The following is a 20,806-nucleotide window of genomic DNA, read 5'->3' as shown; positions in this document are numbered from 1 at the left end:
CATAATTTGCTTAAACAATTTTTAATTTACTACGTGCGCGCATAATTTATTAACATAATTTTTGGTACTGTTCCGTAATTAGTGTTAAAAATTTAGTCTTTTCTTATTGTAGGATCTAAAGTGTGAAAATGATTGAAACAACTCCCTCCAACCATTGCTACTGACTGACTGATCGGTGATCGTCATTCCGGTCACAAAACCGACAGCCGGATCGGCGTCGTCATCAGTGCCGAATCGGAAAGCGGCTGAAATTGTTTACATAGCAAATGCCAAAACGCTGCGCATTCACACACTAAACCATGGTCAGGCAAACGATTATGCATGTGCTTTCAAGCATCACGCCACCGCGAAAGTCGTCGCGATGGCGTATCAGTAAGTAAGCACGCGTCGTGCGGTTCTCCGTTCGTGTTACGACCGGCCGACCGGCATACGTATCAATTGACCGCGTTCGCGTCTGATCGAGCCTTCGGTTCAACGCCGTACCGTTTACAGGGTGGCGATAGGGTAGCATCCTATTTACGTCACGGCTGCGAAAATCTTATCTTGTCCCCGCACCGGAGGTCAATCCATAGAACTTTTGCATGTCGGTCGATTGATCTAGGTGATTCCATTCATTTTGTGGGTCCAGGCCTTATGTCGGGAGCTTTTATACAGAGCGATTAAACGCCGTCGGCGCGAGCATGTGTGTGTGTGTGTTCTTGGATTAGCCCTTCGTTATAGATAATCTTTTGCTTTTTATCTAATCACAGTGATTGGTAAAGTAGCTTTGACGATCTTGGGATTTGTGCGGTGTTTGATGAGCTGCTGCTACTAAAGCCCATATGTCCTGATAATATCGAACCTCTTCCGTTGGTGCTGAGGCAAAAGGGCAAAATGAACTTTGAACGTCCAGCGGGACTGTGCGCCTTTTCCTTCGTTGATAAGCACAAACCCCTAGCTTCAGTGGTGCGTTGAGGAATTTGTGTGGATTTCGGGATTAGGGCCTGTTGTTGGCTAATCATTTTTTTTATATCAATTGTTGCATGTTTAAGCGAAATGAACGATCGTCCATTGTTTCTAATCAGTTTTGTTTTTCATTGAAATGTGTAAAATTTATCTATTTACATTACGTTCTTTTAAATAGATTAAGACGTTTGTGCAAATTTCGTATCGCTTTTATTGATTCGTTTCGAAAGAACTAAGTAAACTTAAATATATTGATTATTGTGATTACTGTGTATTATGAAATGTTCAGTTGTAGTGGTTTATTCAGTTAAAAATGTTTATCCCAAGCAGCAGCGATTCTCTAGGACACGATACAAATTGTTGAGGTTGGTCAGCATTAAGCTCATAGACCCTGTCTCTCAGTGGATGATCGTTGATGAGATTTTTAGCTTTTTTGCATACGCAGCACAAAGACGTAGTCAACAATATTTACGATGCTATTTTCTTCTGACTCAATCCTGAACTTCCTATCCGATCGTCAATAGATCCGGTCTTTCTTTATACCATCCACGTTGACATTGTACTATTGACAAAGTGGCGTATTTCTTGATTCCATGTTACACCTGTACATGTAAGTGTAAATATGTACCGTACTAATTTACACAGATGTATCCAATTCTGCTGTAACGAGAAGGCATGATACACTTTTCAAGATGTTTTTGTAGATCTGTCAGGAAATGGGGTTGCACTAGAATCGTTATTTTCGGATTCCAATTGCTGTAGGAAACTCGCCGTTCCATCCATCTACCCTTATCGGATTGTTGTGTTGTTGCTGTTGTGTTGTGGTGTGCGACAAATACGAACAAAGACGACAACGAAGACGCTAAACGATGCGATGCTGAGTGTACTTGTAGCATTAGTAGCTTGGGAGTACAATGTACCTTGCCATGCTTCCATCTACCCTTCCTCTGAATCCCCCGCCGCGCTATTTCGTTGTCTCTGAATCGGAACGACTGTGTGACCGAATACTAGCCGCAACGGCTGATTCAATGTGCGCACGGGGTTATCAGTCAACCTGCCCGCTAATACATCGCCGGAACGCACACCGATCGACGTTTGTTCCGAGCGTACTGTGTACTGACTGTCTAGCGGACTTGGCTGTGTGTTGGCCAACGGCGAATGAATTGCGCGGCTCGCGAAAACTTCGCCATTTGAGTGAAAACACACCCACAGGGGTAAGCATGGGTAGGGAGGGGTGGGTGTTGTGAAGCTGCAGGGTCTCTTTCGACAGTGTGCGTGCCATGGCGTGTAATCTTCCGCTTGAAAGCCTCAGAATCAAAACCTTCTGAAGTGGAGGGAGGTGGCCGATGGGGGTTTAGGACGGGAGCGTGCGAATGCGATTGTGGACGAACAAAATCATCGCGAACGGCGCTCGGTGCCGGCAGTCACTCGATAGCTTCTCCTATCGTCGTCGGATATGGTCAGACGAATGGTCATCAGCGTGCGCGACCGGGGAGAGATAGTTGGTTTTCTTGATTAGTGATTATACGTTCCCGTCCGCGTAAGTCGACGGGTCGTACCACAGTGCGTGTCTTGGCAGTTGTTCTTGGTCGTCTCTCACGTACTGACCGCGTTGCGCGTGGTGAAAGTGGAGCTGGAAGCAACGTTGTCCCAGTTTGTGCCGTGAGCCTCCGCGGAAAGAATATAATCATCTGCATCTGCACCGATTGATGATACCGTTTCTCGAACACGGGGCGAGTGTGGCCGATCGGTGTATCGAAGGTTGAACGAAGTGCATCCATTGATGAGCAAGCATCGGTGATCACGCGGTGTTCGGTAGCCGCGAGTATCAAAGACTCGGGGTGTTGTGGTATTTCTGTATACGGGGTTTTTGTTTCATTTGTTTTGAACCGGTGCCAAAAACGGTGCTCCACCATCTTCGCTGTCGTTGTAGTGTAAGCTTGTCGACAATATAGCGTCATGAACGGATGGTAGCGGCTAAAAGTGAAAGGAAACTCGGTTCGCGCTAGACTAAGCCAAAGTGAGGAGGGGGTCTTCGCTAAGACTTGAATGTCCTGTCGCAGGACATGCAAAGTTGCACTTAAGTGGAGATTGGTGATTGTTTGTAAGCATTGTGAAGCATAATCGGAGTGAAATAAGATAACGCAGGACATTGGTCCTTGTGTTCGTTCAATAATAATAAGGATTTGCACGCGGTCGCCCTCGTTCATGATCCACTGATAAGGAGACGGTGTGATTTATATTTCTGGATGCGGTAAACCTTGAAAGCACATCAACATGCTGGGAATATTGGAAGTGCTGCTGTTCCTTTGCATCATAGGATACTTTTTCAACAAAGAACGGTAAGGATATTCTCTGTGTGTGTGTGTGTACGATGTGTAGCTAGCAGCAGGAAACATGCGTTGATCAGTGATGCTGATGGCTAAGACCTTGTTTTGGGTGAGGCAATGATCACGCTCCAGATCGGCGGAACGAGTCAACCGTGTACTGATCTTCGTTATCAACAGTTGTTCTGACAGTCTGAATTGACCTTTCAGTGCACCTCTTCCGTTTGATAGAAAAATCTTTGCCTCAGCGGTACGTGTGTGTGTGTTCGGAGGGGATCTTACACCAGCCCAGACTGTGTATTTTGCCTTCTTCCGCTCCCTGTATTTCATTCTCTCCGATCAATCGGTCGATTGGTCGTCCGATAGCGAGCTCGATCGACTAATTGATTGATTGCAAACTTTGCAGATCTTACAAAGTTGATTGGCTATGGCAACGGAAAGGGATTTGCAGACGATGGTTACAGAATCGCCCAACCTGCTGTCGGTTGTAGGTGGTAAAATTCCGGAAGTGTACGAATCGATCGGTACGTGTCAAGTACGAACCGTAGTTTTACGAGGAGAGTACGTGTAAAACATCCAGCGTAGCATTTGGAAGCGATGTGTGCATTGCTTCGACACTCCCGAAGGTAAAATCAATGGAAAAGACGTGCATTCGGAAGCCCTGCGAGGGTCACGGTGACATTGGATTCAGTCGGGCAAATGCTACGTGCATGGCGCTGTGATGCCGTCCAATCGGTTGTTCGGATTCTAGTGCTGTCAAGGAATCGTAAGATCGTTCGCATCGCTAGTATTTGGACAACATTGGATCCATAGGTGGCATGGTTGTGTGATTAATCAGAGCTCGTCTTACCGGGGAGAGGGTAAGAACTCGTCATTGTGTGCGTGTGTGAATTTGAATAAATCACTTAACTCGCGTCACGAAACGGATTTGAATACGTGTTTTGTGTGTCGCCGTTGCAAACATTTAAACAATCGCAATTGCTTCAATTGTAAGAAGTATTATGCTGTGCTGGCATCCGTTTGTGCAGAAGAAGTGTATATGACATCCAATGCGTGTTGATCGTGTGTGCTTTAGTTGTTTGAACCACTTAAATAAGCTTCATTTCTATCACCTAAAATTTTTTGATAGTAAAATAGGTTTGTGGAAGAAAATATTTTTGTCAACAGTCCGCTGATCAACAAACCAAAGCACATAAAAATTAACAATTCTTTGGCGCCTGCCGAAGACGTGTCGTCAGGATTAAGATTTACAAATAAAACGTTCTTGCAGGGATTGGTTCACTCGTCTTTCTAGAAGTATTACGTTAATGCGAGATTCTTTCTAGGATTTCATATAATCGAAACAACCTAACCACTTACCTTTGTTCAATTGTATCGTTTCTTCTTTTTGATAGGTGTAGGGTGATAGGGCTTATGAGTACCGGGATTTCCCACGATGCAGCATGCACTGAGACTGAGTGCAGTTGGCATACGTATTTCCACAGTTGTCACAGCTGCTTTCTATCGGCGCTATTGTATCTGCATTCAATATTCTTTGTTGTGCAGAAGGTGTTTGAAATCTATACCTGTTTGTTAATTTTTCTTGTCACAAACTCTTCAGGCTTGTAATAATTTCCGTCTTGGGTCATTCTATTTACATTTATTTGATGTAATACCAGCGCTGTTTGGTCACTGTCCTATTGGCCATTTGTACAATGACTAACGGTGACTTATTAATTTAATTCCATTAATGAGGTATGCAATGGATGGTAGCCGTTGTTTGCTGTTCATATTTGGAACACTACTTTTACAACACTAGGAAGCGCAAATGCCGCTAAATGGAACGAGTGAAATGCGATCTTTCAAACATTGCTTCAAGCTGCGTGAGTGTATCAGCACGTGTTTGTTATGCAAAAATAACGATCGTCAGTAGAATATGGAAACCGTACTTCGATTGTATTGTAATAAGTTCATGAATACTAACATTTAAAGATGTAGGTTGGAACTTTTGAAGCAAAATTAGATTCATTTTCCTCAACGATCCTCAAGCGAAGTTTGCTGCAAAACTTGTGTCGTTTGATGCTAATTGCGCACTAGTGCAAACGTTGCGTACATATAGTAGCAAGGCCGCCGATGGCAATAGAGCATCATCTAAGCTAACCAACTAATGCAATTGATACTTACCGTTTTCTTCCCGTCGTGTAGGGCTAAATTAACTCTTTCTCCTAGGCGTACAGAGTGAACCATCACTAGTGGTGTTTGGCCTTATGAACATATTAAAAGTAAGAAGGAAGAAATGAATGAATATAACGCATAAGTAGAAGTTTACTTTATTAGATGAATATATGTAAGTTATTGAGCGAAACGTGTCTAAAAACGATTGCCTCTCGTTGTGGGATTAGATTAGTAATTTAGATAACTTTGTAAGGAAACATCTATTGATTGACAATTGATTACCTTTTCAACCGTTTACGTCGTCTGCCTTTTCTGCCCTTCTCGCAATGCTCTTCAAACAATAGCTAACAAGTGCTATCATTTCCCTAGGTTGAAGTGAGTTTATGTGTATAAAGGGGGGGGGGGGGGGGCTGTGTAAGTGGTAGGGAATATTTTGTAAATGTATTGTACGCCTCCCCACATGGTTTCACTGTATGTTGTCGTAGTGATTGGAACGTTAGCCATAAACATGAATGTTTGTTGCTACCAACCCTTCCGTCGCATGTTATCATAAAAAAATATTGATCCGCTTAGCAAAAAGGCACTTATCTTGGGAGTGATTATATTCGCAAAAAAATGGATTCGTTATCTAATAGCACAAATTGTCTGCATCAAAATATTCATTTATTCGCGTTGGTCTGATCGTAACCCCTCGACCTTGACACTTCCCCGGGAACATTATCAATTTGGTTGATAACCGAACATTGGTTGATATTAGGGAGGGAGAGGATTTTCTCTAATTAGTTGCGTTTATCTTTGGCGTACGTGCTTTGTCTTGCCATGGTGACTCGGTACCGGGTAGTGGGCAGGTCATTATCCTAACAACAACAGTTCAATGGAACGATTTGGTTGACTTTGGACTTTGATTTAATGATGACTTATTTTGCTTGGTGTTTATCGGAATCAGCGGCTCATGAGAAATCGAAGTACAAGTGCGGGTGGCAGGATTGAGTGTTTCACACTTGAAGTGGCACGGGTTTGGTCTGGCTAATCCTTCTGTTTGGTCCAAAGTACATGCTGCCAAGATTAGGACGTGGTGTAAAAATAAAGGGATCATAGAATACTTATTTCCCACCCTGTTGAGCCTACATGGCAAGTGGTGGGTAATATCAGTACTTGAAGCAACTGCTGGTTGGAGTGGGTAAATTGTCCTTTATCTTTTTTTTTTTATTCAATTTGCGTTGCAGGTTATAGGAATTCATTTACTTTCAGTATGTTCGATAGTTCATATTGAGCATATACTTATTCTTTTGCAGAAGTGCTTTCGTTTGGACATTTTTAAACAAATAGTCCACGATCTGGTCGTATAAATGTAAAGTATAGTATCACTTAAAAGTTGATTATAGCTTCTTCTTTTTCAAGTATTATTAGAACTTGAGAAGGTTTTCGTTTGCTATCTCTGACTTTTTTATTTTTAATTGTAGCTAAATAGTCTTCCAGGCGAGATTCTAGTAAATTCTACACTTTTATATAAAATCGCTTTGTTTACTGTACTGTGGGTGATATAGACGAGACCGACGCCGGTCATCACATGTGACGATCGAGGTCAAAATCCTATCTGAGTCGTCCCCCCGTAGTGTGGACTGACAATCCAACTAAGTGGTGTATCGGCAAGTCTACCACGCCATATGATGGCCAGCGTGGAAGGGCATTAAATATTTAGCTAACAATTACGTTAATATTTAGTTTTCTTATTTTAAGCAGTTAAGAGAAAATATTTTTTTTTGCAAATGGGAGAACGCCAATGTTTTAATCAACCAAATTAAATAAATTAACGATTTTGATAACATTTTTAAATTATGCCTAAAGCATCTAATGTTTTTTAGCTTTAACACTAATATCTTTTCTTTCAATTGTTCCAGAGCAATCGATATGGTTGATATCATATCGAACCGCGTTCAGGAGGCATACGGGTCCTTCCGGTTACCGAGCATGTTTGGACCGGGAACGGACACCCAACAAAATGGAGGATTTTCGACGTACGCAATGCTTAAGCGGTTCGGTGAGGCTGGTAGACGGCAGCGTCAGTTAAATGCGGACATTGACCATCAGGTATGTAAATAAATGTCAATAAAATGGAGCATACAGTTAAATGCTGCAACAACTGGTACACGCAGTGTAACTAATCTGAAAAGAACTATCTGTGTGCTGGTCGTATGTTCCTGCTGTGATAAGTTTGTGGATAACATTATTTTTATTTTTCGTTTAAGTTTCCTACCTTATCGATGGTGCAGGAATCTTTGCTTATTTTTCTAATATCTGGTTTTGTTTTTTTTCTTCTTCATTTCCAAAATTTATTTCGTTTTTAAACCGCAAACGTTCATCCATTGTACTTTCTGAATTGATGTCGATGCACACACACACACACTCTTAAATGCATATGCACATTACATGTACAATACACGCCCACACTAAAACGTAAATCATCAATTGCTACCACTTGCTGCAAAACTTCTTACGATCATCTTCTATACGACGTCGTACGTACGTGCTGGATTGATTTGCAAATTGGACATATTTATGTTCGCGTCACAACGTGGTTGACGCCGCAGGTGCGACAGCAAAGTCTCTTCCACATAAAGGAAATGCCGATAACGCACGTGCAACCGGAATTGAAACCAATTCCTGGCATGGCATGTCCATACTGCTCGCCGACAGAAAGCGTAAGTTTGTTTGTAAGCCTATCTATCGCATACGTTCATCCGCTTCAATTTCTGGATCATATACCCGTGCACCATAGGGCATCACCAACTCATCGGTTTGACTGTTGTAAATTAATTACTTTGTAGACTGTGTAATAACATTGCACAATCAATATATCTGTGTGTGATATGACTAATTCATTACATTTAGCACAGCAAACTTATACAAACTGAACTTTCCTGTACTCTTAACAAATATACCTGCATGTGGTTTATAAAACGTGTTAGGATAATTTCTCTCATATGCAAGTTGTAATCAGATTTACAATAATGTTGAATGTAATTGAAATAAATTCGCATCAAAACAAGATCCTCTTTTATCACTCTTTTCGTTACGCCCGATAAATAAGACAACAGTTTTTGGAAGCAATTAGCACATCTATCGCTCACGAGACTCTGCTCTCATTCGCATGCCGTCCTTGAATGATGTACGTGCATTACATGATATCGTTTCTCTCGCACAATCTCACTATTTGACGATCACTTGTAAGGTGCGACGATGATGATGATGATGATGATGACAGTCATCGTCCAAGAAACTGAGAGATTTGTAGCTGACTTGCCCCTCAGGAACGTTCACGCAGCCAGTCGACGCATTGCTCTCGATTGTCACGGGTTAAAATTCTATTTTTACCGTTCTATATGGGAGCGTAAGCCCAGGTTGTCAAAATTATTCAGTTGCTGGTCATCTATCCTAACTCCACAGTTAAAATGTATTACTGATTGGGTTTACAATTCAAGTGAAATTTGGTTATTTTGCCATAAGTGGGAAAAAATCAGCTGGTGTAAAAATGCACAATGTGGGCATCGGGAAGCTGGAATCCAAGGTGGTCGTTATCTAACCTCGCTGGAACCGACGCAAGTGCTGGCAGCGGATGCCAGCATCGTATCTATCAACTTGATCACGTTTGGGTGCGCAAGGGTGTTATCATCATGATGCCTCATTTCTATCACACACATTACACCGACCGAATCTAATCTGTGGTTCGCTTTGCTTTCCTTTATCCTCTTACTACCGACCACCGAACTATTGCCCAACAGCGTCCCCAGCTTGGTGCGGACGATCGGCGACGTCATGCAATAGACATTCTGCGTGTCACAACACACGCTGGTGAGCAGTACGCTCGTGTCAACAATCCAGGATCCTTCGACTGGGGTGTTTGGTGTCCGCATCTAGCTCAGGCCACGCGTGTGCGCCGCTTCTCGTACCCGCAAGTAGCCGGTGCCGTGCTGCCCGACGAACGTGTGCAGGAGGCCCTGGATATAGCCGTAAAAGAATCCATCAACGATAAACGTGCAGAGCTAGGAGTTGCGGAAAATGATGAAAGTTTCGACGAAGATAAATACTACAGCGAGATGTTACGGAATCATGAACGTAGAGCGGGAAAGGTGATGTTTTCTATTGGGCTACTTGTTGAGCGTTACATTAATATGCTTCCCGTTTTTATTTTGTGCACAGATCCTGATCGGTATGCGCTCAAAGATTTCGAACCTTGTGCTTCGCATTACGTCCTGGGTGCTGTACAAGTTGCTGCCCTGCTTCATGTCCGGTGTGGCCGCCCATCCAGCACAGGTGGACATGATAAAACGCGCCATCGAGAAGCACCCGGACGTGCCGTTAATCTTCCTGCCACTACATCGTAGTCATCTGGATTACATTATGGTTAGCTTCATTCTGCTGAACAACGATATCAAGTGTCCGCTAGTGGCTGGTGGAGACAATCTTCGCATTCCCGTGTTTGGTAGCATTCTTCGTTATGATGGGGCGTTCTTCATTAAGCGCAAGATCGATCCACTGACTGGCAAAAAGGATCATGTGTACCGTGCAATTTTGCACACCTATCTGCAGAAGTGTTTGACCGCAGGGCATAATGTCGAATTTTTCATCGAAGGTGGTCGTACTCGTACGGGTAAACCGTGTATGCCAAAGGTAAGTTTTTATTGCAATGATTGTTCATTGTAATATTAGGTCTGAACCAAAAATCTATCAAAAATCGTGGATGTTTCGATTTAGATTAGATATAGTTGAACAATTTCTAATACAATAATTTGATCTTTTACCACTTTTCTCACAAAGAGTGGCATTCTTTCAGTGATTGTTGATGCATTCAACGACAAAAGTATCTCGGATGCGTTGATTGTGCCAGTGTCGATCAACTACGAAAAGCTGGTCGACGGTAACTTTGTACGCGAGCAGCTTGGCCAAAAGAAAATCCCGGAAAGTTTTGCTTCAGCCGCTTCGGCTATCATGAAAGTACTGAAAGCCCGCTATGGGCTGATGAGGATCGATTTCAATGAACCGTTTTCACTAAGTGAGTTGGTTAAATCGTTGCGTAAATCTGATACCGCGCACAATTACACACCGGAGATGCGGTAAGTAGAAATGCAATTGTCATTCCGTTCAAGTTCGCAAACTGGAATCGTGTGTTGCACAATGATCATTTGAACTTTTATTTCCTTGTTAGACGACTGCAACACAAACCATCTTCATCCTCGCTGTTCGGTACGGATGTGGTGCAGGAAGAACAGGACCAACGGCAACTGATCGATAACATTGCACGACACGTGGTGTACGATAGTGCCCGTGCCACATCCGTCATGACAACAAATGCTTTAGCATTCCTACTATTGAACCGTTTCCGTGATGGTGCACCACTTTCAATTCTGGTGGAGGCGCTCGATGAACTGCGTGCCGTGCTGAATGGAGTACGCGATCTTGGTTTTACCGGCTCTTCGGAAGACGTCATACGCTACGCAGCCGATCTACTCGGCCCCGGCTTAGTTTCGAAGGAAATGCGCAATGGACAATTGTTCATCAAACCGGTTGTTATGATTCCTAACGTGATCGAACTGTCTTACTATTCGAACTGTCTCATACCTCACTTTGCGCTCGAATCGATCGTTGTTACGTGTGCAACGGTACTGAAGCGTGAAAAGGAACGTAAAGCAAACACCGATCGACACGATCACGTGGAAGAGGTGACGGTCGGCAGAAGGGCGTTGCTAGAAATGTGTATGGAATTTGCTGAGCTCCTGATGTATGAGTTCATCCTGTGCAAACCGTGCCAGAAGCTAGAAACGGTGATCGAAAACACACTGCAGGAACTTTGCCTACGGGAGATCCTATTGCAGCCGGAACAGGAGCTAACCGAGGATCAGATGATGGCACAAAAGCTGGCGCGAAATTTGGAATTTGATGGTTTGGATGTAGACGATGAGGAGTTGAACGATTATTTCGATGATCATCACAATTCCACCACGAACGGGCGATTCGGCATGGACGATGACGAGACGCGGATACACTTCCCAGCAGAAAAACACTGCGATCGGCTTGTGCTGCAATCGGTATTGGCACCGTTTACGAACACATACTCGGCAGTAGCATCTTCGCTGCATCAGCTGCTGGACGGTAATTCTATAGTGGAGTCCGAATTTATTCGCCTGTGCATCAAAGAAATTAGTACTCGCGTGGAGCTAGGAGACTGCAAATATGGTTCGTATAAGCATTAATTTGCCGGATGGTGTTGTACGTGTATGCTAACAGATGAATTTGTTTATTTGCCAGGTGAAAGCATATCCACCGACACAGTACGAAACTGCCTAAAAGTTTTCCAGAAACGATCGTACATCGAGATTACAAACAACAATGGTGTACGGTTGGTTTCGCTACAAGCCCCGTACGATACGATGGCGGAACTGCAGAACATAGTACAAGAGGTGCACATTTTTGTACCGGCTTAGTTAAGCGACAGGATCATGATCGTTCCATTACACCTATCCAGACGATACCAAAACCAAAACACATATGATGTAATGCGTGTAAGACTAAGACGGCAAACCAAGCAAGGAGGGGCAAAACGATGAGAAAGGTTTGTGATGTGACTTTGAAACCTCAAAAGACTGTTCGTTTACTCCTCCGAAATTTATGCTAAAAGCACAAAAAATGAAATTTTACAGTCCAAAAAGTAAGCTGATGGCAGCATGGCAGAGCGACAGCTACCTGCCGTGTATAGTAAGTTAGAATGAGAGACGAAGAATTTTGTTGTTGTTTTTAGGAACTTAGGAACATACTTTACAATTGCTTGATCGGACCCGCAAAGCCCGGCATGAAAATTCCCAGTGAAGGAGTGAGTTGTGTCTGATTCTTCGTACAATTTGTATTAGAGAAACGAACAACACATTTGGTAAATACAACTCATATCAGGTTTGATAGTAAACATTTTACGTGCATACGGCCGTACGGAACCGATTTATTGCGGTCGAGATGGTAATTTACCATGTAGAAAAGATTTTGTTTGCGGATATTGTGCGATGAAGTTTATTTAACTTTGTATATGCCGGACATGTAGATGATGAAGTAATTAAAATTGATTGGAATTGAAGTGTATGAAATACATAAAATGTTAAGACGATGATTTTCATAGATACAACAAAAAGGATCATCTGTAAGCGTAGTTCTATTGGTCCGAAAGTAAGATTTGAGATGGCAGATAGCAGGTGATATTTAGTAAGATTAAATGTTTCGCTTTCGTTAATTTAAACTCAAAGGATAAAATCAAACGGTACATACTCTTCGACACGATGTATCACTTGCGGAGAACGTGCCCGTTCGACGCGCTTGATTATGAGCTCCATGATAAAAATCCCACCCGAGAGTAGCAACATCGCAAAGTAAAATATGAACAGTGGCATCAAATGCTCCATATTGAACACGATGTAATCCGGCACGGAAGGATGTTCTCGAATGCGTCTAATTTTCATTAACTGTACCACCGTTTCAAGCTGATGCATGAATCGATCGTTCATGCCGGCTTCGACACAGTGCAGAACAATTGCGTTAAACGTGCCAACGAACGGTGATGTCTTCGGAACGGCCATCGATTTATAAAACTCGTAGATCGGTTTCTGGATCGGCCATATAGCATCTGGTTTACCCGGTATCCATTTGTAATTGCCAGCCAACACAAGCGGTACGTACTCGTCAGCGATCAGCAGCGCCGAATTGCGGTGAATTATAATCTGCTCAATGGAATCACGCAACGAGGAAGTGTTTTTAGTGGACAACCGCTCCGATAGTGCACTGTAAACGGGGCTTTGAAGGTGAGGTCCTTCGTGGCGCACGATGTGCTCGTGATAGTGAGACACCTTAAGCTCGAGATCCGTTTCAATCAACTCCTCCAGACTGTTGATGTTGTTCACCTGCTGATTGTTCGGGTGAAGGTAGCGGATGGTAACGCCTTGCCAGATCGGATATGAAACTATGTTGTAAACTAGCAGTCCAACAATTATCCAGCGCTTGCGAGCAGCCCGTGGTAGTTTTACCGACACGTTGTAGATAATGCCCACCATGTTGAGCGTTTTGGTACCGAATGAATAGTGCTTTGTTTCTCGCGGCACGTCCAATCGGTAGGCTGCGTACTCGAGCAGGAATATAACCATCGGCACACCAAACGACAGCAACACGTTCGTGAGCATGTAAGCTACGCTAAACGGATTGATAAAGACCTGTGTTTTGTCTCGATTTTTGAAAAAGTTTCGCGGAGTTATGAAGACCAGTTTCTCCGTGGAAATGTAGTGCAAGTAGAGCAAATTCTTCGTATCATAGTTGTGAATGATGCGTGAGTTTGCCGCCAGATCGATCAAGTTGTTCTCGATCAACCAAAGCGTCCCGACCGGTGTTCCGTTTGGATGAATGTAACCGATCGATAGCTCTAGTTCATTTTTGTGCAGAATGAGGCTGAAATTCATGAGTTTTTGCATGATGGAAAGTATCTCCTGATCGATGTCGGTAAAGCTAACCGTTCCCAGAATGCAGTCGTACGCCGACGTCGAACCGTTGCTAACGTGCATCGCAATGTTTAAAGGATATCCGTTCAGATTGCATACCCGGTTGTTGATGAAATGATTCAATTCTCCATTATACGACTCTAGTTCGGTTCCATCCTCCAGTAGGTTGCAGTGCAGATCAGATTTAAATGTCGGCAAAATTTGTAGCTCCGGCGACAGTTCCTTCCGGAAAGGATTAAACACACAGCTTTCGATAGTGTCATTACCATGGCGATTAAGTACAATAATCTGCAGCAGCCGATACTTGTACCAGCCGACGTGAAAAAGCTCAACCAGATCTTCATCAATCATGTCCTGTGTAAGTAGAAGCACCTTTGCACGCGGATTGTACTGTGATAGGTAGGGCAGAAGCTCCGTTAACAGTTCCTGGATTACACCGGATCCCACAAAGCACTCGTTCATACGATACTCCAGCTGCTCGGTGTTTTGTTGTAACGATTGCTGGACAAATAGCTGAAAACTGACGAAAATAAACACGTTAGAAAATATTATCACAACGCAACAACGAACGCTCGCGCTTACCGGTGAAGAGTGAAAGCATTCAAAGGAACCGGATTCCGCAGACAGTATGGCGACATGATCGGAATTTCGTTGTTCGATTCTATCACAGTGACAGTGTGCTGGTTAGTGAGATAATTCTCGAGGATCCGTGTTTCCATCGATACCGTGCTCGAGTGACAGTCACTGTGGCGTAATGCATCGAGTGATGCTTTAGTGCAGCTAGTCCCGTAGTGCAGTAACAGTAACAGGACACGACAATGCTTATACTTCATTTCGAGTACAAAGTAACAAAAGCTTCAGGGGTGCGTTTTTATAATGAAAATTAAGTAAACAAATCGCAATCGCAAATGATCAATCGGTAGATATTCTGTTCATTTTTACGGCAAAAAGTTATTAAATATTTAGATGCTCATACAATATGATTAATCATTTTCAACCCCAAAACGTTCATGGAGTTCGATTGGCGGCATGTTAGCATAATTGATTAATGCGTTAGTTAGAGATAAGCGATAACGCGATAGTAATTAAGCATCAGGGAGGTATTACATCGGAGGATAAATTAGTTCAAGAGGTTCCAATTTGCGATGTTCTTAAGCACAAGACTCATGTACTGTTCAAGTTTGCACGATTCCAATGCGAAGAAATGTTTTCTTTGTTCGCAAAACAACAAACAATCGAACTGTTGTTTTTTCGGTCATAAAGAAGCTTTTCTGTTCTCGCTACAAGTTCCTCACTGTTAAGACCAAACTTCGGCGAAGGGTACCGGTTTGGTAGACTCATGAAACTCGTTCCTGAGCTAACACGAGCCAAGAATCGTACACATATACGACCGTGAACATCGCAAAGCGCCATCAGAATGGGTGTACGGCGCTTAACCGTTGGCTGGGGGTGTATGGAAAATCCAAACCTTCCGTCAACTCGTTCGGAACAGCGTGACATGACGAAGACACAGAAAAAAGGTATATAAATCGAATATCAGAGAGGAAGCCGACGATCCGGTTGAGCACCTTCCGTAGTTGGGGTTGTTGCTTTTTCGACGAAACCATTAGAGGACGTAAGGCGTACGGGTGAGTAAGGGTGAAGCATGTTGTTCATCTTGAAATTCGATCTTCTTTCTTCCACGAGCTGGTGTCACACCCGGACGGAGTGAGAGAGATTGTATGCTGGACGTGTGCGCAATCATTCGCCGATGCCTGTCGAGCGATAATCCGCTGCGTTCTTGAAGGTTATGGGTTGTGAGCGTTGTCCTCGGTTTCGCTCTTCGGCCGGCATTAGTCGTAGCGTCGTTGTCGAGCTGCGTACAACTAAGAACTGATTCTTCGTACATTAAAGCACCGGAAGGATGATAGCGCTCTTTTGGAAGGTGTTGCTATTGGTAGTTGTGATATGTGGTGTAGATGTTTCTGCCGGTGATCGTCCATGCCAGACACGTTCGGCCAAACCACTGCAAGGACGGTGCGTTCCGGTGGCCAAATGTCCGGCAATCAAACAACATCTTCTTCGACTACAATTCCGGTCGGCTGATACTTATGAAGCTTTCCTGAGCGAACGGGCCTGTAGCTATGGGAAGGATGGTGTGAGTATAGGTTGGCTTCGGTAGCTTTAGCAGTTTGGTAATGGTTCACTGTAATCTGCAGACCTTGCACGTATGCTGTACTGGGAAGACGGCTTCCGAACAACGATCGATGCTAACTCCGAATGAGGCACTTGAATGTCCCTTAGAATGTGCTCCCATCGAGGATTGCCCGGCAGTGTATGGCCGTAGCATGGTACTGCAGAAGCGGTACGATCGTCGCCTACATAAACTGTTGCGTGACAACTTCTGTTACGAACAATCGGGACAGCTGTTCGTGTGCTGTGATCCGGAAAGGTATCCGAACTCAATAACGGCAGGCACCCGGCAGCTAGCAAAACGCGTCAGTTGGCAATCTTGTGTGACACCGTTCGGAGATGATGGGAAGTGTGTACCGCCGGCCCGCTGTGCCATGGTCGACAACCCGGACACGATCGCGTCAGAGCTGGAAGCGTTCACGATCGGGTGCGACCCTGTGGCAAACCAGTCACAACTTTGCTGCACCGAATCACTGCTCATCTTCGACCAAGAAGCTGGTAAAGAATGCGAAACAAAGGAAGGATTGGAGGGTTTATGTACCGAATCGGAACGCTGTTTAGATTTCATCGAGTCTGAGGAGAAGGATGTGTACGTACGGCGGAATTGGTGCTACACAAACCTGCAGCAGGTGGATTATTTGTGCTGTGCTCAGACTCGCATCAAGCAGGGTAAGTAATCATTTGTTTCTCCTGCAACAATAAACAAAAAAAAACCCAAATTAAAAAAAAAAGAACACGGTTAAAAAACTAGTGACCTCTGGACGACATCTGGCCTTATCAACAAGGGAACCAGCTGTTGTGTACAGTGTGTAGGAAGAGTGTAGAGTACAGTCGGAAACGCTGTTTATGTGTTTTGTGTTGTAGCCCCACAGATTGAATTTGGAATTCGTGCCGGAGAGGATCTTCCCTCGTGTTCAACGGTCATCAATCGGCCAGGATTTTGTGTCCCACTAGCGCAGTGTGGCCCGGTGGCGAGGTTACTGCGCCAAATATCTGCCCGTGGAACAACAGCAACACCGGATGAGGCACGCTTTCTCAGGGCATCGATTTGTACCACTCCAGAAGGGGTAAGAGAAAGAAAAGTTATTTTTTTGTATTCTCAATTTGTTTATAAAATATCAATAGCAGACAATAAATGTGTTGAATGTAAAATTAATCTTCAATTCTTTGTAGGCAACTGGTTACCATGTATGTTGCGATGTTACTGCCGTTCAAACTACAACTACGGCTGCTCCTCCAACTACAGCAGCTACAACTGCTGCTCCAGCCGCCGCGGGCATGGTTAATCATCCTAACATTCGGTTGTTCGATCGATCTAACTGTGGTCTTGCGGGCACTGTCAATAAGATCGCTTTTGGCCAACAGGCCCGCCTTTTCCAGTATCCCTGGATGGCAATGATCGTGTATGTGTCCAACACGTCGGGGACGGAGAGTGCCGAATGCGCAGGTACGATAATTAACGTCCGCTATATTCTAACAGCGGCACACTGTATCGATGGTCAGATGGAACGAATGTAAGTAATGACAGTATTTCGTAGAATATTTAAGAAAATAATTTTTTGTTTTGCTTTCAACTTTCAGGCGATATGTTCGAATCGGTGAATTTGACACGCGCACAGATCCAGACTGTGAAGAGGACACTTGTGCGGCACCGATGCAACGGTACGGTGTGGAGGACGCCGTCTACCATCCAAATTTTACCCGCATAGTACGTTCAGGGCATGACGTTGGTTTGCTGCGATTAAATCAGTCGATCGACTTTAGTTCTGGTGACGTGTCACCGGTATGCCTACCGTTTACCAGCAGTCTGATGGGGTTCGATCCTACGCTCTACTGGATTACCGGCTGGGGTCTGACGGAACGGTTGGAGGTTAGTCCGATACTGTTGCAGGCACGAATCCCACCCGTGTCGTGCAGTTTGAGCAGCTATGCAATTTGTGCCGGTTTTGGCAATGCCACACTACACTGTGAGGGTGATTCGGGTGGCCCCATGAAGGCACAGGTACCGGAGTACAACTTCCGATTTGTGCAGTACGGTGTCATTTCGGCAGGACCACGTTGCGGTACGCAAGGTGTTCCTGGTATTAGCTCGAGAGTTTCGTATTTTATGCAATGGATTCTGGATAATATAAAAGCATAAATTGTGTGTATATTTCAATGTGAAGTTGTGTATGTGTTCTACTCTCGTCACCAACTATTTTCGTTCCACGTTAACAGTTTAAACGTCCTCTATTTCTTTTCTTCCTAATCAGTCAGATATGCCATGCCGTGTCTACGACTTTTCGCTCTGTAGCAGAAAATGTATGCATAAATTTTGGATTTTCCTTTCAGTTTTATTTTATTTCTCGGAGACTCTCGATCACTGCTAAGTTCTGTAACCTATTTCAACGGGTTTATTATAGACGAAACGGGCTTGATGGCCTACAAGTCGCTTTAACTGTCTTATGGGAACTATTCCTTCGATTCTTGAATTTTGTGAATGAATCCTGAAAGATTAAAGCATCTCTTTGGAAACATAATCTTTGGTTTTTTGTTCTTTTAGCTTTGAGCTAAGGATAAGCACCGCTAACAGTCAATTGCATAAACCGGAAATATTCAATAAATTTTAAATATTTTTAAATTTTTAAAATAATTCAAACAACAATAGTAAACGGGAAAAAAACGAAATTTACAGGGTTCTTCATAGTGCATTAGTAAGAAGAAAAAAAAAGTCACGGGAAAATTTCATAGGAAACTGTTGAAATCCATGTAAAACTATCAACAAATTTCAAAACTCAGATTTCAGCCTTTTCTCCAGATTCTCATGCACCAGATTCTCAAAAAGCGATTAGCAAGAGAGGAATTTCACAGTCATGAAAATTTGAAATTCTCAATTTGAAATCTCCCTTGAGCCACAGCCTCTTGGTTATCCGGGGAAAAGAACGAGATTTTTTTATTTCTTGAGGGACGTTTCTAAAATTATTTAGAATGATATTTATCCTTTATACTATTGAATAACAACTTTTCCCATAAAATGGCCTAAACAATGCGATTGGCAATCCAAATTGGTGCCTACGAATTGTAAACTACAATAATTTTTAGCACAAAGAACCGGCATTATTTAAAATACATTTTTAAAATGCGAGCGGTCCTCTGACCTTATAGCGGTTCTGTTACACTCCAGAAAATGATGGCAAAGGGGGTAGGGGAGTGAGTGGTAGTTTTTTTTCTTATAGAAAACTGTCGATCGATTACATGTGACCGACTTTCATCGAAGTCCCTCTGGAAAAGCTACTAATACCCTTCATATCCGGGCCGCCTGCTCTGTCCACGGTGAGATCCATCACTGCCTTTATGGAATTTGATCTTTACACGGCACCAGGAATTCACATCCGGATCGTACTCCCATAGTGAATGATGACAATCCTACTACGTGGTTCCATGCCAAAGAAAAAAAAAAACGACTGAGCCAATAGTGGCAATATCATTGTGTGGAATGGTTGTGTGAGTCATTTTTATGGGTTGATATTTTGAGTATGCTCACCACACTATGACATAACACGTGACTCACAACAGTTGACCATTCCTCAGCCGAGTTAAAACATATTCTGCCGCCACGCACTCTTTCACTCCTGATTCAAAAGGATCTACTGCACCAACTCGATGACGTCTGTACGGGATATGGACTTCAGGAGGGTGAATGGGGTACAGGGATAGGGAGTGAATGTAGGGGCTTACCCACGTCGAGTCATTTCTTGAGGTGGAATTAATTTCCAGCATCTCACCAAGCCAAAGTGACTGTGTGCTCGTGTTGTTCTCATCGCTAGGGGTTGAGTAGCATCGCGTACTGTCTAAATTTACCGGTTGTAAAATCCAACATTTCTACCGTTGCCTTCACTAAAGCACGCGAGTAAACCGTGTGGCGCATGCGTGCTTCCAAGAAACAAGGTCACTGCAGATCTATCAGCTGTTCGCAACCGTCGACTGTGTGAGTGAGTTGAAGTGTTTCGTTCGAATGCACTTGATTAGTGTGTTCGGTGTGTTGCTTCTTTTGAGATTGTAACATGATAACATGGAGTTTTGTATTAAGGAATTACAATTAAAAATAGCCGAGAGATCTCGATCGGTTTGTATCTTTTGCAGACTATGTTGGATGATCGAAGGAACGTAACATCACTGTTGTTCTATAATGTAACTGTTGATATTAGCGGGAGGATTTTTGTATTAGCTACACACATGAAATTTGAAGTAAAATGTTTAAAAGAAAATTCAGGGCATTTATTGTTAAAACTGCTTTCATTTTACTTGGCGTCTGTTAATTCATCGTTGCTTAATTTTGTAGGCTGTAGACCTCGGAAAATTTCAAACTATTGAGATCGATGTGAACGTGTCAAAAAATCGCAAAATTCCGAATTCAGCCTTTTCTCCGTTTCCCGTTTCCGCTCGTAGATAGCTTGTGGATGTGCCACGAATTAAAAAAGCTATTTGAAAGCGACAAAATTTCACAAAAACTCATGAAAACCTTAAATTTTGAAATTGTGTTCCGTGCCCTTATAGATATATTAACGAAATTTATAAAACAAATTAGCATCCGAGAATGCAATATCGCGAGGTCGGTCTCGATAAATAAACCAAATATTAGTGTTTTTTTTTCTTTGAGGAACGGCCTGGCTATATTGCTGAAATATTATTTGTTTTAAA

General features: G+C 43.2%; 4 protein-coding genes across 4 annotated transcripts in view; 3 read left to right on the top strand and 1 right to left on the bottom strand.

Moving 5' to 3' along the window:
- LOC126559524 (uncharacterized) overlaps positions 1–20,806 on the top strand; it is a 174,982-nt gene that overhangs the window by 64,735 nt on the left and 89,441 nt on the right. The window lies entirely within an intron of this gene.
- On the top strand, positions 3,164–11,968 carry LOC126557030 (glycerol-3-phosphate acyltransferase 1, mitochondrial). The gene is made up of 8 exons (XM_050212669.1): positions 3,164–3,287; positions 7,328–7,517; positions 8,018–8,128; positions 9,209–9,556; positions 9,627–10,097; positions 10,245–10,540; positions 10,633–11,660; positions 11,733–11,968. The coding sequence occupies exons 1-8, from the start codon at positions 3,223–3,225 to the stop codon at positions 11,906–11,908; spliced, it is 2,685 nt and encodes an 894-aa protein (XP_050068626.1). The 5' UTR covers positions 3,164–3,222; the 3' UTR covers positions 11,909–11,968.
- Positions 12,710–14,787, bottom strand: LOC126567237 (uncharacterized). Its single transcript, XM_050223469.1, has 2 exons — positions 14,537–14,787; positions 12,710–14,474 (listed from the first exon to the last, which is right to left on the bottom strand). Exons 1-2 carry the CDS (start codon positions 14,785–14,787, stop codon positions 12,710–12,712), a joined length of 2,016 nt encoding a protein of 671 aa, XP_050079426.1.
- On the top strand, positions 15,670–18,274 carry LOC126559770 (serine protease 7-like). Its single transcript, XM_050215943.1, has 5 exons — positions 15,670–16,091; positions 16,153–16,795; positions 16,991–17,193; positions 17,300–17,640; positions 17,708–18,274. Exons 1-5 carry the CDS (start codon positions 15,858–15,860, stop codon positions 18,264–18,266), a joined length of 1,980 nt encoding a protein of 659 aa, XP_050071900.1. The 5' UTR covers positions 15,670–15,857; the 3' UTR covers positions 18,267–18,274.

This window comes from Anopheles maculipalpis, chromosome 2RL (assembly GCF_943734695.1).
Source record: "Anopheles maculipalpis chromosome 2RL, idAnoMacuDA_375_x, whole genome shotgun sequence".
Taxonomy (NCBI): Eukaryota; Metazoa; Arthropoda; class Insecta; order Diptera; family Culicidae; genus Anopheles; species Anopheles maculipalpis.
The sequence above is the reverse complement of the archived record's forward strand: the minus strand, read 5'-3'. Positions and strand labels throughout refer to the sequence as shown.

Coding starts and splice junctions, on each gene's coding strand:
- LOC126567237 (XM_050223469.1), bottom strand. CDS start 14,787: ATGAAGTATAAGCATTGTCGTGTCCTGTTACTGTTACTGCACTACGGG. Junction 14,475..14,536: donor AATGCTTTCACTCTTCACCG/GTAAGCGCGAGC, acceptor TATTTTCGTCAG/TTTTCAGCTATTTGTCCAGC.
- LOC126557030 (XM_050212669.1), top strand. CDS start 3,223: ATGCTGGGAATATTGGAAGTGCTGCTGTTCCTTTGCATCATAGGATAC. Junction 9,557..9,626: donor ATGAACGTAGAGCGGGAAAG/GTGATGTTTTCT, acceptor TTTTGTGCACAG/ATCCTGATCGGTATGCGCTC. Junction 11,661..11,732: donor GCTAGGAGACTGCAAATATG/GTTCGTATAAGC, acceptor TTTATTTGCCAG/GTGAAAGCATATCCACCGAC.
- LOC126559770 (XM_050215943.1), top strand. CDS start 15,858: ATGATAGCGCTCTTTTGGAAGGTGTTGCTATTGGTAGTTGTGATATGT. Junction 16,092..16,152: donor GTAGCTATGGGAAGGATGGT/GTGAGTATAGGT, acceptor TGTAATCTGCAG/ACCTTGCACGTATGCTGTAC. Junction 17,194..17,299: donor TTTGTACCACTCCAGAAGGG/GTAAGAGAAAGA, acceptor AATTCTTTGTAG/GCAACTGGTTACCATGTATG.